The sequence below is a fragment of the Erpetoichthys calabaricus genome, chromosome 7, assembly GCF_900747795.2.
Source record: "Erpetoichthys calabaricus chromosome 7, fErpCal1.3, whole genome shotgun sequence".
NCBI lineage: Eukaryota > Metazoa > Chordata > Cladistia > Polypteriformes > Polypteridae > Erpetoichthys > Erpetoichthys calabaricus.
Window position 1 is genome coordinate 71,629,693 of NC_041400.2, and position 17,790 is coordinate 71,647,482.

General features: G+C 41.3%; 1 protein-coding gene across 3 annotated transcripts in view; it reads right to left on the reverse strand.

The window, feature by feature from the left end:
- ubap1 (ubiquitin associated protein 1) overlaps nt 1–17,790 on the reverse strand; it is a 111,813-nt gene that overhangs the window by 13,023 nt on the left and 81,000 nt on the right. For all 3 annotated transcript variants that reach the window (XM_051930127.1, XM_051930128.1, XM_051930129.1), the window contains 2 exons: nt 8,673–8,858; nt 7,674–7,775 (listed from right to left, as the gene is read on the reverse strand). In XM_051930127.1, the coding sequence (XP_051786087.1) occupies nt 7,674–7,775; nt 8,673–8,858 (288 nt within the window). The remainder of the gene's footprint in view (nt 1–7,673; nt 7,776–8,672; nt 8,859–17,790) is intronic.

The window sequence follows — 17,790 nt, forward strand, 5'->3', positions numbered from 1 at the left end:
GACAGTAAACTATTTCAACCATTCTATGATCTGCTCCTCACAAACTGAGGGCACCGTGGCGGATGTTAGCAGATTGCTGACCAACCACAAAGCGTTACCTGGTAGGTAACCACCCATACAATCAGATTGTGACACAGACTACGAATGCCGTGAATATATATATATATATATATATATATATATATATATATATATATATATATATATATATATATACATACACACATGCATGCACAGGTCCATAACTATTTGGACAGAGCCAACTTTTTTCTAATTTTGGTTCTGTACATTACCACAATGAATTTGAATTTTAAATTAAACAACTCAGATGCAGTTGAAGTGCAGACTTTCAGCTTTAATTCAGTGGGGTGAACAAAACGATTGCATAAAAATGTGAGGCAACTAAATCATTTTTTAACACAATCCCTTCATTTCAGGGGCTCAAAAGTAATTGGACAATTGACTCAAAGGCTATTTCATGGGCAGGTGTGGGCAAGTCCGTCGTTATGTCATTATCAATTAAGCAGATAAAAGGCCTGGAGTTGATTTGAGGTGTGGTGCTTGCATGTGGAAGATTTTGCTCTGAACAGATAATATGCGGTCAAAGGAGCTCTCCATGCAGGTGAAAGAAGCCATCCTTAAGCTGTGAAAACAGAAAAAACCCATCCGAGAAATTGCTACAATATTACGAGTGGCACAATCTACAGTTTGGTACATCCTGAGAAAGCAAGCAAGCACTGGTGAACTCAGCAACGCAAAAAGACCTGGACGTCCACGGAAGACAACAGTGGTGGGTGATCGCTGAATCATTTCCATGGTGAAAAAGAACCTCTTCACAACAGCCAACCAAGTGGACAACACTCTCCAGGGGGTAGGCGTATCGATATCCAAGTCTACCATAAAGAGAAGACTGCATGAAAGTAAATACAGAGGGTGCACTGCAAGGTGCAAGCCACTCATAAGCCTCAAGAATAGAAAGGCTAGATTGGACTTTGCTAAAGAACATCTAAAAAAGCCAGCACAGTTCTGGAAAAAACCTTTTTTGGACAGAAGAAACCAAGATCAACTTCTACCAGAATGACGGCAAGAAAAAAGTATGGAGAAGGCGTGGAACAGCTCATTATCCAAAGCATACCACATCGTCTATAAAACACGGTGGAGGCAGTGTGATGGCTTGGGCGTGCATGGCTGCCAGCGGCACAGGGACACTAGTGTTTATTGATGATGTGACACAGGACAGAAGCAGCCGAATTAATTCTGAGGTGTTCAGAGACATATTGTCTGCTCAAATCCAGCTAAATGCAGTCAAATTGATTGGGCGACGTTTCATGATACAGATGGACAATGATCCAAACCATACAGCCAAAGCAACCCAGGAGTTTATTAAAGCAAAGAAGAGGAAAATTCTTGAATGGCCAAGTCAGTCACCTAATCTTAAGCCAATTGAGCATGCATTTCACTTGCTGAAGACTAAACTTCAGACAGAAAGGCCCACAAACAAACAGCAACTGAAAGCCGCTGCAGTAAAGGCCTGGCACAGCATTAAAAAGGAGGAAACCCAGCATCTGGTGATGTCCATGAGTTCAAGACTTCAGGCTGTCATTGCCAGCAAAGGGCTTTCAACCAAATATTAGAAAAGAACATTGGAAAACAACAGGTGAGGGGACGCTGGCGCACTGATGTTGTTGCCGCTCCTCCCTGTTAACAACACTTTTCACAAAATTTCGCCTTAATTCTACATTTCTTACGCTTGTTTTATTTCTTTTATTGTACGCATAGTTCGTGGATACAGCTGACTCGAATTGTATGGATCTGGCTTAATATTTACAGATTTTATGGACTCTACTTTGACTGGGAACAGCTGAGTCTATGGATCACGGGACGAGAACCTACGAACATTTCTTTGTACCTGGCAATCTAGGACCTTGGGATGATCCGTCTCCATGATTATATTAAATTCGCTACGCTGATCTGCTCCCGTTTCATCTTACAGTACTCTACGACTGGAAACTGATCTGATTTTCATATTAATCTAGCTTTGAGCTCCGGGGCGATCACGCCTGAAATTACCAAGCGCTACTCCTTGTGGCTGTGTATTGGAACCTCCAAATCCTGCTACCTCCTCCTGCTATGCTTTCTGCTGCTTTGCTATCGCCGCTCACCTACGCTACCACACCCGCCTGTCCTACCAGTTCCGCTGTGCTGTGCTGCTTCTCCAGTGCTATTCAGATAAGTATTGCCCAGTATCATGCTAAAATACTCTCATGACAAACTCCTTCTTATTAAACAGTTTGTCCAGAGCAAATGGTCTGACTGGAACATCCTAAAAGACACCAGTATTTTGCAACGCCCGAAATATATACCTAGCGGGTCAGGTCACTGCCACCGCCGGGCTGCGAATGAAAAGACCACCGGCAGCATTTGCTCAGGAATACGCCATCCTTCTCATGACCCTGGAAATAGAAGTGTCAGTGTACCAAATTTACATTATGTGGAAATAAACCCTGATCGCGGCTCTGTGCAAAAAGAAGCCTCATTAACTAACATTGCACTATTTAACTCGAGGTCTCTTAATGGCAAAGCATTGGTGCTGTCACAACTCATCACTGACACCAAACTTGATATTCTGTGTTTAACGGAGACTTGGCAAAAACCAAATGAATTTGCGTCTCTCACAGAGGCGACTCCAATTGGTTTCACTTTCCACAAAGAGCCTCGCAGCTCAAGACAAGGTGGTGGGCTTGCAGTTATTGTCAGAGCTGACTTAAACATTAAACGAATCCCGATTGACTGTCCATTGTCTTTTGAGTGCCTGGCTCTTAAACTAATAACGAAATCAGGTCCTGTCTCACTCATTGTTCTTTATCGTCCCCCAAAATACAATGCATCCTTCTTATCCGATCTGATTGAACTTTTGACCCACCTAAGCTCTTACTCTCAGAGAATTATCCTTCTTGGTGATTTCAACATTCATATTGACTCCCCCACATCTAAACTGAGGAATGAATTCCTATCCTTACTGGACTGTTTTGACTTGACACAACATGTTGATTTTTCCAACCCACTCTGGCGGTCATATATTGGATCTGATCTGCACTTCTGGACTATCTGTTGCCAACATTTACAGCACTGATTTGGGACTCTCTGACCATAAAGCAGTATTTTTCACTGTTTTACTGCCTTTCCCTCCTCTTACCTGTAAATGACAAATTTCTTACAGAAACCTTAAAAATATCTGTCCCTCTATCCTTTCTGGATCCATTTCTGATCTTTTACTGTCTTCACCTATTCCACCAACACTAGATAGCATTAGATGAAACAGCTCCTTTAAAACATAAGGAGGTTTCCTTTAAACGTTCAGCCCCTTGGTATAACTCAGAATTGCGATCTATGAAAGCAGCTGGCCGACGCCTTGAGAGAATGTCACGTAAGACTGGCCTCACCGTGCACGTCCAGGTTTTCTCTGACCACCAAAGAGCTTACAGAGAAGCACTAACTTCTGCCAAGAACACCCATTACGGCAGAATAATAGAAAGTGGCCACGATAACCCAAGGGTTCTGTTCTCTGTAGTTAATAAACTACTCGAACCCGCATCTGGCCCAACTACCTCTTCTATTGAAGTCTGTGAGGAATTCCTCCACTTTTTCCATAACAAAATTAAAGATCTAAATAATTCAACTAACATAAATCCATCATCTGTTTATATCTCTCCCTGTTCTCCCACTCCATCCAGCTCCTTCTCTAAGTTCTCACCAGTCACATCTGCGTCTGTTAATAACCTGCTTTGTAAGATGAGACCGACTACTTGTGTACTGGACCCCATCCCCACCACACTACTTAAATCCTGCCTTCATGCCATAATCCCGACTGTTACAACAATAATAAACTCATCCCTTGACACTGGCTCTGTGCCGCTCACTTTTAAAATTGCTTCTGTAACCCCAATGTTAAAAAAGTCTGGTCTTGATACTGACAATCTTAACAATTTACGGCCTTTTCCCCACTTACCTTTCCTGTCAAAAGTTCTTGAGCGTGTTGTAGCTTCCCAACTCACCAATTACCTAACCTCTAATAATTTGATGGAACCCTTTCAGTCTGGTTTCAGGGCGCGGCACAGCTGTGAAACTGCTCTGCTACGGGTAACCAATGATTTGCTTATGGCAGCAGACTCTGGACAAACCAGCATATTAATTCTGTTAGACCTCAGTGCAGCATTTGACACTGTCAGACATGACATCCTACTGTCCAGAATGGAGAACATGCTGGGTATCTCTGGCACTGCCCTCCAGTGGTTCAAGTCCTATCTGACTGATAGGCAAGAGTTTGTTAGTCTTGGCAAGAGCAGATCCAGCTCAGCGCCAGTCACACAAGGAGTCCCTCAAGGCTCTGTCCTCGGTCCTCTGCTTTTCTGTATTTACATGCTTCCCCTTGGCCATATTATCCATAGCTATGGACTGGGTTATCATTTTTATGCAGATGATACTCAACTCTACTTCAATGTTAAAAGTGGAACTTTATCAGAGCTTTCTCAGCTCACAACCTGCCTTAGTGAAATTAAAACCTGGATGGAGCGGAACTCTTTAAAATTAAATTACAACAAAACTGAACTCCTACAAATTGGGACTAAAATGCAACTTAATAAAATGAGCTCCTTCCCATTCTATCTTGGTGGTGATCTCATCAGACCTGCCTCTACTGTAAAAAATCTTGGTGTTATTTTTGATTCCTCCCTCTCTTATTCCGCCCACATAAATCACATTAAGAAACTTTCTTACTTTCACCTCCGTAACATATCCCATGTTCGCTCCTTCCTCTCCTTTTCTAACGCTGAGAAACTTGTCCATGCTTTTATCACATCCCGCATCGATTATTGTAATTCCCTACTGACAGGTGCCCCTTCTAATCTTATATCACAGCTCCAGGTTATTCAAAACTCAGCTGCAAGAGTCCTTACTCGAACCAACAGCAGCGAGCACATTAACACCCATCCTGCTCTGTCTCCACTGGCTCCCTGTGTCTTACAGAATTGAATATAAAATCCTACTAATAACTTACAAAGCCTTAAATAACCTCGCGCCAAACTACATCAGTGACCTTCTCCATCACTATGTGCCTGCCCGGTCACTAAGGTCCTCTGATTTTGGCAATCTTGTTGTGCCCCTCACTAATCTACACTCCATGGGTGACAGGGCCTTCAGCTGTATAGCGCCCAGACTCTGGAATGACCTACCAAAATTAATCAGGTCAGCTGACTCCATGAATTCTTTTAAAAAACAACTCAAAACTCATCTGTTCAGGAAGGCTTTTAGCTCTATTTGACTTTATTACCCTTCTCTCAGTTTACTTCTCTGTCAAGATGCTAATGTAACCTGTGTGTGTGTGTGCTAGACCATCAATTATATTGTCTGTTTCTTTTGTTTTTTTTTTCTTCAGAATTCACTGTCTTAATCTTCTTTATTTATTTATCTGGTTTGTACAATGCTATATACTGTATACGCTGCCGTTCTTTATTATATTCTGTAAGTGCCTTGAGCATGGGAAAGGCGCTATATAAATAAAATGTATTATTATTAGTTTATTTCCAGTTATTTAATTTGTCCAATTACTTTTGAGCCCCTGAAATGAAGGGATTGTGTTAAAAAATGCAGCTTTAGCAGCTTTAGCTGCCTTACATTTTTATGCAATCGTTTTGTTCACCCCACTGAATTAAAGCTGAAAGTCTGCACTTCAACTGCATCTGAGTTGTTTTATTTAAAATTCATTCTGGTAATGTACAGAACCAGAATTAGAAAAAAGTTGTCTCTGTACAAATATTTATGGACCTAACTGTGTGTGTGTGTGTGTGTGTATATATATATATATATATTTCCGTGCATGAAGCATTGAGATAATATAATACAATGTTAATTATAACACATATACCTCACATTTATAATTCCCTTTGTAGCAATATACTTTGCTCCAATCCTCTCTTATTTTAATAAAATCAGCAAAAACTACAGTCCTTCATTTCAGTTTTTGTCTATTTAAAGAGCAGAATGATTTTTCAGATTTTTTAACTCTGACTGTACTGGATATATAAATAAAATGCACACTTCTTGCACTCCTTAACTAAAATTCAGCACTTGATATATATTTCATTATTAGTATAGAACACAACTATTTCTTATCCTTCTAGTAACATGCAATTAAAAGTCTTCTTTAGCACTGCCCAGCCATTAAAATGTGAAACAACAAGTATTGCTCTGGGTAGCTTAATTTACCAATTGCAATGACTGAATGAAAACCAATACAGTAATCCCTCGCTATATCGTGCTTCGACTTTCGCGGCTTCACTCTATCGCGGATTTTATATGTAAGCATATCTAAATATATAACGCAGATTTTTCGCTGCTTCGTGGGTTTCTGCGGACAATGGGTCTTTTTACTTCTGGTACATGCTTCCTCAGTTGGTTTGCCTAGTTGATTTCATACAAGTGACGCTATTGGGGGATGGCTGAGAAGCTACCCAATCAGAGCACGCAGTTAAGATCCTGTGTGCTGATTGGCTCAGCAACGGAGCGCCGAATTCAATTCCGCTGCATTAACCAGGAAGTCTCGTCTCGCTCATTCAGCATCAACATGTTTCGCTGTGTAAAGAGTTAACTTTTGTGCTCTTTTTTGTTTATCTTTGTGCATAGTCAAGCCCTTCGTTATGGCTCCAAAACAATCTACTCCTACTACTGCTTCAGGGGCCGTGCCCAAGCGCAAATGGAAGATGCTAACGATTGCCAAAAAGGTAAATGTTTTGGATATGTTGAAGGCAGGGAACAGCTACACTGCTGTAGGACGCCATTACGGCATTAATGAGTCCACGATTTTTTTTATTTAAAAAGGAGGAAAAGCATATAAGATCTACGGCCGCAATGTCCTTTAACCAGGGCGCAAAACAAGTTGTAAGTGGATGTAATAAGGCTGTAGTCCGGATGGAATCTGCTTTAGGGATTTGGATTGAAGACTGCCAGAAGAAAAACAACAACGATGCTACACAGTCACCTGAAGAGGCTCCTTTAGAAGAGCTGTAACGTTCTCCTTTGTTGTGCAGTAAAATTAAACTCATCGTTATCGGACAAGTCATCATGTCATTGTTGGTGAGTAACCATAATTAATTTTCTAAGTACAATACTTATTACATGTACATAGTTTAGTGTCACTGTACACACATTTTACTGTATACTGTTTTTCTTGCATTGTACGTATTTGTTGCTGGTGGCCTGTCTGTCGTAATGGCTGTAACATATGTGATATCGGAGACGCTCGATATCTTTAAAATAATATTTAGGTTTTACTGTATATAAACAGTGTGTTTACATACGTACATAATTTCAAGAATCTTACCTAATATCTAAGAGAATACAAAGGGTTTATGCTGTATAATTGTACGGGAAATGTTTATAATAGTGTGGGAGAGTTTATAAGGGCTTAAAATATATAAAAATCACCATATAAACATATGGTTTTTACTTCGCGGATTTTCACCTTTCGCGGGGGGTTCTGGAACACAACCCCCACGATTGAGGAGGAATTACTGTATAATGCACTATATTTTCAATATCAGTACACAAAAAGCTGTGGTAATCCTTTTCATCATTGTAAATTACAAAATGAAATTAGAACAACAATTCAGACTTACTTTTTCCTCTGAACATGAATATCTATCTAGACATTCCTCAACAGAGCCTGCATCAAAACCTTTCTCACACAATCGTCCATACACCAGAAGATAATCCAACACCTGCAAAATATAGAAAATTTAAATTAGAACTACATTAGGAAGCACTGCACTATTTTGACAAAAAATTCTGTATCCTTTATTTCCACTGTTTACCAAGTTTCTTTCGTTTCTTTCTAAATTATTTTTAAAAAATCTTACAATTTCATTACAGTAACCCACCTACCAAAAGACAAATAAATTGAAATTTTAAATTAAGTGACTTGTATTAAAAATATTTTTTTCCTTTTAAGGTAACACTTCAATTTTATGAGTATACAATTATAGAAAGTTCTGAAAAATGAAACACATGCAAGTTCTAAAAACAGAAGATTTGAGTGGTGTCACTTAAGAAAACTATGGAATCTTGTTCTGTCTCTTAATGACACAGATGAGATTGTACAATGTGACTAAAAATCCTTGGAAGTTGTCAACCATAAAGAACTGCACAGAGCAAAACTGGGGGTGAGATGGCAAAGTGTGTGAGAGGTAAGTTGACAAGGAAAGGCATAAATACCAGAAATATAAAAAAAACAGATGCAAAATTCAAGACAAACTAAATAACCTGCTTCCAAATTGCTTCATCTATGTGACAATGTTTTTATGCAATATATAAAGCAAAACAGAACTTAATTTAACCCTGGAAATGAGGTAACTTTTTCACAAGTCTTCATTATTGAGAATTTTGTATTGCCACATTAACCTATGGAAGATGTTATACACTGTGTCATAATATAAAGAAGGCCAAATCACAAAAGTGACTCATAGATGCACTATTCCAAAATATTTTACTGATGTTTGAAAAATAAAAATACTGAATGGTAATCCGAGTTAAATTTAAAAAAATGACAAGATGAAGAAAAAAAGATTATTTAAAAAATAAATAAGTAAAGCAAGAATGAATACAAAGGCTTACATTACCTCATCCACATTTTGTCCTTGTTTCTGAATAGCTCTTATGACACTGTCTGAAGGGTATCCCATACCAACAAGTGTTTCCACGCATTCTCTCTCACTTGGTGATAAGGCCTTCAGAACAGCACCCACAGACACTACATCATCCACACTGTTTGAGGAGACAGCAGAATGTGTTTTGGATGAAACAAACTGCAAGATTAAAAAATTAAGTTAATAAATATTAATCTAAACAAGGCTATTAAAGCAAAATAAAGCACTTTATTTGATACTGCAAATTTTATATATAAGTATAACAACATTCAAAATGGTATATTTAAGTTGTGCATCTTTTTTTTGCTGGTATCGGGTATAGTGAATAGAGAAACAATAAACCTCAGGGAAGAAGCACAGTCAAAAACACATTCTAAGAGAACCAGGCCAGCTGGCTGCTCATTTCTTCCTAGTTACCCAACAGAAGAATTTGTCATGGACTATCTAATAGGCTGACAGAATTTTTCCATCCATTGATTCCAATGCTCCCAGTATCTCAAATGCCTTTCTACATGCACCAGGTAGACAGTTTGGACATTGGCATCAAGTGCCATAGAAGAATACAGAGAAGAGAAGCAAAGCCGAGGAAAGTACAGGTTACTTACACATGACATATGAGGTACTTTCTCAAACATAGCAGTAACAAATGTAATGCTAGAGACTTAGCCAAGATAAAGGGACATTTACTTTACAATAAAATAAATTTGTTTCAGCCTGGAGTAAATGAAATTGTTTCAACTTTCCAATTCTTTGACAACTGTCATGAAATGGTAAAACTAGCCAATACCAGTAGACTATTCTTGTATGGTTCAGTGTTGAATCGGCCTTCTGGACTCTAGTTACCATTAAACCTACATCCCTCAAACTGATATTAGCAGTTCCCCAAAATCCTTAAATTTAAGTCAAAGGGTGAAAACCATGATGAAATATCAATTTAAGCTTTAACAAATGTATTTCCATAAAAAGCCTGCAATTGTAACCAACCTGATCTTAACTTTGCACCAGTTACAAACTAATCTACAGTACTTTATTGGGTAACACACCATTGTTTGCTGGAACAAAGTAAATATCAGTGAAAATTCATAACCCAACAAAGTAGGAAAGCACAGTGTGGAAAGGCAGCCAATACTGCATATGTCATTTATGCTAACATGGCCAAGTGAGCTTGTGTTATATTCACTTCATGGGGCAAATATGATTCTTTCTCCTGCTGCAGTTAATTCTTCAAGATGACAACATAGCTTTATGCAGTCAAAATGCATGCTGATAGTGGAGCATTAAACCTTCTTATCAATGAGATTAACAGTATTCCTGATGGTCTTTCTTGTTTAAGTGGGCTCCTAAAAAATGAATGACCATATATTTCTGTGGCTGTGACATGCACTCCTTATCCACTCCTGAAGAGCTGGTCTCACATTGTAACACTGGACTTAATGGTATTCTTAACTCTGTCGCTCCATTAAAAACTAGATCTGTTTCTTTCTCCTTTTCTGATCCCCGGTTCACGCCTGAACTTCATCTTTTGGAAGCCAAAGGCCGGCAACTTGAATGGTTGTATAAAAAAACTGGACTCTTTGTTCACAAAGAGATGTACAAAAACCATATACTTTATTACAAGGACTGTATTGCCCAAATTAAATCTAACTATTATACTCACATTATTTCTTCCAATGATGGCAACACCAAGTCATTGTTTGCACTGCTTAATAATATCACACAACCCCCGGATTCTTTACCTTCTCACCTTTACTCAACTGATTTTTGCAATTCCCTTATGTCCTTTTTTAATGAAAAAATCCAGAAGATTCATCAGTCTCTCGGTACAGATTCCTCCAGTACTTCATTTCAATTTCACCCACCAACTCACCCATTATCTTCTTTTCAGCTTCCTACTTTCTCAGAAATCTCAGTTCTTGTCTGTAAGTCTAAGCCATCCACCTGTCAACTGGACCCCCTCCCTACAGTTCTGGTCAAAGCCTGCCTCCCCTCTCTGGTCCCTCTTATTTCTGCTATAATCCACTCTTCTCTCACTACTGGTACTGTTCCGTCATCTTTTAAAACTGCTGCAATAACCCCAATACTGAAAAAACCTAGTGCCGATCCGACTAATTTCAGTAATTTTTGTCCTATTTCTAATCTACCCTTCATTTCCAAAATTCTTGAAAAAATAATGGCTATTCAACTTCATTCTAATTTAACTCAAAATAATCTGTATGAACAGTTCTAGTCTGGTTTTTGTCCCTTCCACAGTACAGAAACGGCACTTATAAAAATTACTAATGACCTCCTTATGGCAGCTGATTCTGGTTTAATTACTATTCTCATCCTCCTTGATCTGAGTGCAGCCTTTGACACTATTTGTCACACTACTCTTCTCAATAGATTATCTTCGATTGGCATTACCCACACTCCACTAGATTGCTTCAGATCCTACCTCTCAGGCCACACTCAGTTTCTCCAGCTTAAAACTTTCATATCCCAACCCACAGCTGTTACTTCAGGTGTGCCCCAGGGCTCTGTCCTGGGGCCCCTCCTTTTCATTATTTACCTCCTTCCCCTTGGTAATATCTTTCGTAAATATAACATTAGCTTCCACTGTTATGCTGATGACACCCAGCTGAATCTCACTAGCAAACCTACTGCTTCCTTTCCACCCTCCTTGCTTATTGATTGCATAGCAGAAATAAAATCCTGGTTTTCTTCAAATTTTTTTAAATTACTGTAAATAGTGACAAAACTGAGGTTCTCTTCATTGGTACAAAATCAACATTATCCAAAACTGATCATTTTTCATTTGTTATCGATAATTCCTCACGTCTCCCCTTCCCCATAGGTTAAGAGTCTGGGTGTCATCCTTGACAGAACTTTATCCTTTCAGTCCCACATCAATAACATCTCCTGGTCTGCATATTTCTACTTGCGTAATATTAATCGTATTCTCCCCTACCTCGCTCCCCACACCACTGCTATCCTTGTTCATAGCCTTGTCACTTCTTGTCTGGATTATTGCAATTCCCTTTTCTTTGGTATTTCTCGCAAAGCTCTTTATAAGCTTCAACTGGTCCAGAATTCAGCTGCCCCTATCATTACTAGAACCCCCTCTATTCACTGTATCACTCCCGTTTTGCAGCAGCTTCATTGGCTTCCAGTTAAGTTTCGCATTCAATTCAAAATTCTTCTGTTAACTTTTAAGGCAATCCACAACCTTGCCCCTCCGTATCTGTCTGACCTCCTCCATGTTGCCATTCCCTTCCATACCCTTAGATCCTCTTCCTCGTCCCCTTCGTCCATCTTAGAACTATGGGGAGCAGAGCATTCAGTTGCTATAAAAGAAAAATCACACTTTTCTAATGAACTGCCTGTTTTTCTTTTAGATGACAGCAGAATGCCATTGTTTACTAAGACACAAAGTGACCTTTCCAATAGTGAGAAAAACAAAAGTGAGATGAGACAATGAATACAAAAGAATGTACATCACAACCTATTATATTCTTTTTCAGACACAGAGACACCACCTATGCAGCCTGGTGGCAATTTATATATTAACTGCATATATATTTAATTTATATAATTTGGTTCCACAATCATTAAATAAAGCTTTCCATTTAATCATGCATTAAAGTTGTCACATTCATTTTAACTGTGCACAGTGTATATATTTCTCAAATACATAGGGAATAACTCAAGTATAATGCAATGCTGCTTAAAATGCATTAAGGAATGAACTTTGTTTAAAATTCTATGTAACACTGCTCAAAGTAAGAGTATACTAGTACCATTTTATAACAGTCAATACAGACAATCAAGTTTTCTGCAAAAATGTATGATAGATTTCCAGCAAAAGTAATATGAAAAACTTCTATTAAGACATTTTATATATATATATACATATATATATATACAGTGATCCCTCGCTATATCGCGCTTCGCCTTTCGTGGCTTCACTCTATCGCGGATTTTATATGTAAGCATATTTAAATATATATCGCGGATTTTTTGCTGGTTCGCGGATTTCTGAGGACAATGGGTCTTTTAATTTATGGTACATGCTTCCTCAGTTAGTTTGCCCAGTTGATTTCATACAAGGGACGCTATTGGCAGATGGCTGAGAAGCTACCCAACTTACTTTCTCTCTCTCTCTCTTGCGCTGACTTTCTCTGATCCTGACGTAGGGGGTGTGAGCAGGGGGGCTGTTCGCACACCTAGACGATACGGATGCTCGTCTAAAAATGCTGAAAGATTATCTTCACGTTGCTACCTTCTGTGTGCAGCTGCTTCGTGAAGCGACATGCTGCACAGTGCTTCGCATACTTAAAAGCTCAAAGGGCACGTATTGATTTTTGACTTTGGTTTTCTCTGTCTCTCTCTCTCTCTCCCTGCTCCTGACGGAGGGGGTGTGAGCTGCCGCCTTCAACAGCTTTGTACCGGCGGTGCTTCGCATACTTAAAAGCCAAACAGCCCTATTGATTTGTTTGCTTTCCACTCTGTTTCCTTTGAAGAGGAAGATATGTTTGCATTCTTTTAATTGTGAGACAGAACTGTCATCTCTGTCTTGTCATGGAGCACAGTTTAAACTTTTGAAAAAGGGACAAATGTTTGTTTGCAATGTTTGAATAACGTTCCTGTCTCTCTACAACCTCCTGTGTTTCTGCGCAAATCTGTGACCCAAGCATGACAATATAAAAATAACCATATAAACATATGGTTTCTACTTCGCGGATTTTCTTATTTCGCGGTTGGCTCTGGAACGCAACCCCCGCGATGGAGGAGGGATTACTGTAAGTATATATATATATATATATATATATATATATATATATATATATATATATATATATATATATATATATACACACACACACACACACACACATATTTATATATATACATATACATATATGTATATACAGGTGCTGGTCATAAAATTAGAATATCATGACAAAGTTGATTGATTTCAGTAATTCCATTCAAAAAGTGAAACTTGTATATTAGATTCATTCATTACACACAGACTGATGTATTTCAAATGTTTATTTCTTTTAATGTTGATGATTATAACTGACAACTAATGAAAATCCCAAATTCAACTTTGTCATGATATTCAAATTTTATGACCAGCACCTGTATATTATAAATCTATACTAATAAAAGGCAAAGCCCTCACTGACTCACTCATCACTAATTCTCCAACTTCCCGTGTAGGTGGAAGGCTGAAATTTGGCAGGCTCATTCCTTACAGCTTACTTACAAAAGTTAGGCAGGTTTCATTTCAAAATTCTACGCATAATGGTCATAACTGGAACCTGTTTTTTGTCCATATACTCTAATGGAGGAGGCGGAGTCAAACGCGGGAACGAAGGTAAATGACGTTAATTGTTGAGTGTCTTTTAATACTGTGTAATTGTTGAGTGTCTTTTAATACTGTGTAAGCATACATATTAACAGATGTGCAATTAAACGTGTGCATTTACGGGGTGATTTCTCAGGCTTAAAGCTCGAAGTGATCACTCGAGTGAAGGCAGTTTCACAAAAAAAACAGATCCTTAACAAACTGTTATTGGTATATTTTCCCTCAATTTTAAAAGGTTTTCTTTTCTTCTTAATAAAAATTTAAAAGCAGTACTTCGCCGCAGTTCGGAGTACCCACCCTTTTTGGAGTCCCTGGAGGGTGTGCTAGAGGGCATACCTTCTGGGGACTCCCTCGTTCTGCTGGGAGACTTCAATGCTCACGTGGGCAATGACAGTGAGACCTGGAAGGGCGTGATTGGGAGGAATGGCCCAATAACTCGGGGGGATCTGAACCCGAGTGGTGTTTTGTTATTGGACTTCTGTGCTCGTCACGGATTGTCCATAACGAACACCATGTTCAAGCATAGGGGTGTTCATATGTGCACTTGGCACCAGGACACCCTAGGCCTCAGTTCGATGATCGACTTTGTGGTCGTGTCGTCGGACTTGCGGCCACATGTCTTGGACACTCGGGTGAAGAGAGGGGCGGAGCTGTCAACTGATCACCACCTGGTGGTGAGTTGGCTTCGATGGTGGGGGAGGATGCCGGTCAGGCGTGGCAGGCCCAAACGTGTTGTGAGGGTCTGCTGGGAACGTCTGGCAGAGCCCCCTGTCAGAAGTAGCTTCAACTCCCACCTCTGGCAGAACTTCGACCACATCCCGAGGAGGTGGGGGACATTGAGTCCGAATGGGCCATGTTCCGTGCCTCTATTGTTGAGGCAGCTGACCGGAGCTGTGGCCGTAAGGTGGTCGGTGCCTGTCGTGGCGGCAATCCCCGAACCCGTTGGTGGACACCGGCGGTAAAGGATGCCGTCAAGCTGAAGAAGGAGTCCTACAGGACCCTTTTGTCCTGTGGGACCCTGGAGGCAGCTGATAGGTACCGGCAGGCCAAGCGGAATGCGGCTTTGGTGGTTGCTGAGGCAAAAACTCGGGAGTGGGAGGAGTTTGGAGAGGCCATGGAGAACGACTTTCGGACGGCTTCGAGGAGATTCTGGTCCACCATCCGGCGTCTCAGGAAGGGGAAGCAGTGCAGTGTCAACACTGTATATGGTGGGGATGGTGCGCTGCTGACCTCGACTCGGGACGTTGTGGGTCGGTGGGGGGAGTACTTCGAAGACCTCCTCAATCCCATTAACATGCCTTCCAATGAGGAAGCAGAGCCTGGGGACTCAGAGGTGGGCTCCCCCATCTCTGGGACTGAGGTCACAGAGGTGGTCAAAAAACTCCTTGGTGGCAGGGCCCCGGGGGTGGATGAGATACGCCCGGAGTTCCTCAAGGCTCTGGATGTTGTAGGACTGTCTTGGCTGACACGCCTCTGCAACATCGCATAGACATCAGGGACAGTGCCTCTGGATTGGCAGACCGGGGTGGTGGTCCCCCTCTTTAAGAAGGGGGATCGGAGGGTGTGTTCCAACTACAGAGGGATCACACTCCTCAGCCTCCCTGGAAAAGTCTATTCAGGGGTCCTGGAGAGGAGGGTCCATCGGATAGTCGAGCCTCGGATTCAGGAGGAACAGTGTGGTTTTCGTCCTGGTCGCGGAACAGTGGACCAGCTCTATACCCTTAGCAGGGTCCTGGAGGGTGCATGGGAGTTTGCCCAACCAGTCTATATTAGTTTTGTGGACTTGGAAAAGGCATTCGACCGTGTCCCTCGGGGAATCCTGTGGGGGGTACTCCGAGAGTATGGGGTACCGGCCCCCCTGATAAGGGCTGTTCAGACCCTGTACAATCGGTGCCAGAGCTTGGTCCGCATTGCCGGCAGTAAGTCAAACCCGTTTCCAGTGAGAGTTGGACTCCGCCAGGGCTGCCCTTTGTCACCGATTCTGTTCATAACTTTTATGGACAGAATTTCTAGGCGCAGCCAGGGCGTTGAGGGAGTCCGGTTTGGTGGGCTCAGGATTGGGTCACTGCTTTTTGCAGATGATGTTGTCCTGTTTGCTTCATCAGGTCGTGATCTTCAGCTCTCTCTGGATCAGTTCGCAGCCGAGTGTGAAGCGGCTGGGATGAGAATCAGCACCTCCAAATCCGAGACCATGGTCCTCAGCCGGAAAAGGGTGGAGTGCCCTCTCAGGGTTGGTAGCGAGATCCTGCCCCAAGTGGAGGAATTCAAGTATCTCGGGGTTTTGTTCACGAGTGAGGGAAGAATGGAGCATGAGATCGACAGGCAGATCGGTGCGGCATCCGCAGTAATGTGGGCTCTGCATCGGTCTGTCGTGGTGAAAAAGGAGCTGAGCCGCAAGGCGAAGCTCTCAATTTACCAGTCGATCTATGTTCCTACCCTCACCTATGGTCATGAGCTATGGGTAGTGACCGAAAGAATGAGATCGCGAATACAAGCGGCTGAAATGAGTTTCCTCCGCAGGGTGTCTGGGCTTTCCCTTAAAGATAGGGTGAGAAGCTCAGTCATCCGGGAGGGGCTCAGAGTAGAGCCACTGCTCCTCCGCATCGAGAGGAGTCAGATGAGGTGGCTCGGGCATCTGATCAGGATGCCTCCTGGACGCCTCCCTGGTGAGGTGTTCCGGGCACGTCCAACCGGGAGGAGGCCCCGGGAAAGACCCAGGACACGCTGGAGGGACTATGTCTCTCGACTGGCCTGGGAACGCCTTGGGATTCTCCCGGAAGAGCTAGAAGAAGTGGCCGGGGAGAGGGAAGTCTGGGCATCTCTGCTCAAGCTGCTGCCCCCGCGACCCGACCTCGGATAAGCGGGAGACAATGGATGGATGGATGGATACTTCGCCGGTGCGAACCGCAGGGATTTGGGCGACTGACGCATACAGACATATTCATGAGTGCAGGTACTTCGGAAAGAAAGCACCGTGTAAACCTAAAGTTTAAATTAAGTTCATAGACCTACAAAAGGTTGCCATTGATTTCAGGCAAGACTGCTTTTCTCCTGTACAACTATACGTTGCATTCTCAAGAGTGTGCTTGCACGGCTTGGTCATATTACAACCGGAGTGCTGAACTGACAACGTGGTATACAAACAGAACTATAACAATCGTAATAAACGAACAAAAAAACAGCGGACAACCCGTGGCTTAAATAAAAAGGCGGCTTCCGTTGGCGAAGCAACGAAAAACGAAGACCTTATATGGCATTCGTTTATAAAACAGCGGAGAGGCTGTGTGAAGTCAGCTTCACAAAAAAACAGATCCTTAACAAATTGTTATTGGTATATTTTCCTTCAATTTAAAAAGGTTTTCTTTTCTTCTTAATAAAAATTTAAAAGCAGTACTTCGCCGGTGCGAAGCGCGGGGATTTCAGCGACTGATGCATACAGATATATTCATAAGTGCAGGTACTATGGAAACAGAGCACCTTGTAAACCTAAATTTTAAAATAAGTTCATAGACCTACAAAAGGTTGCCATTGATTTGAGTCAAGATTGCTTTTCTCCTGTACAACTATACGTTGCATTCTTAACAGTAAGCTTGCACAGCTTGGTCATATTCCAACAGGAGTGCTGAGCTGACAACGTTGTATACAAACAGAACAATCGTAAAAACAGGATTAAATAAAAAGGCTGCTTCCGTTGGCGAAGCAACGAAAAAGGAAGACCTTACATGGCATTCATTTATAAAA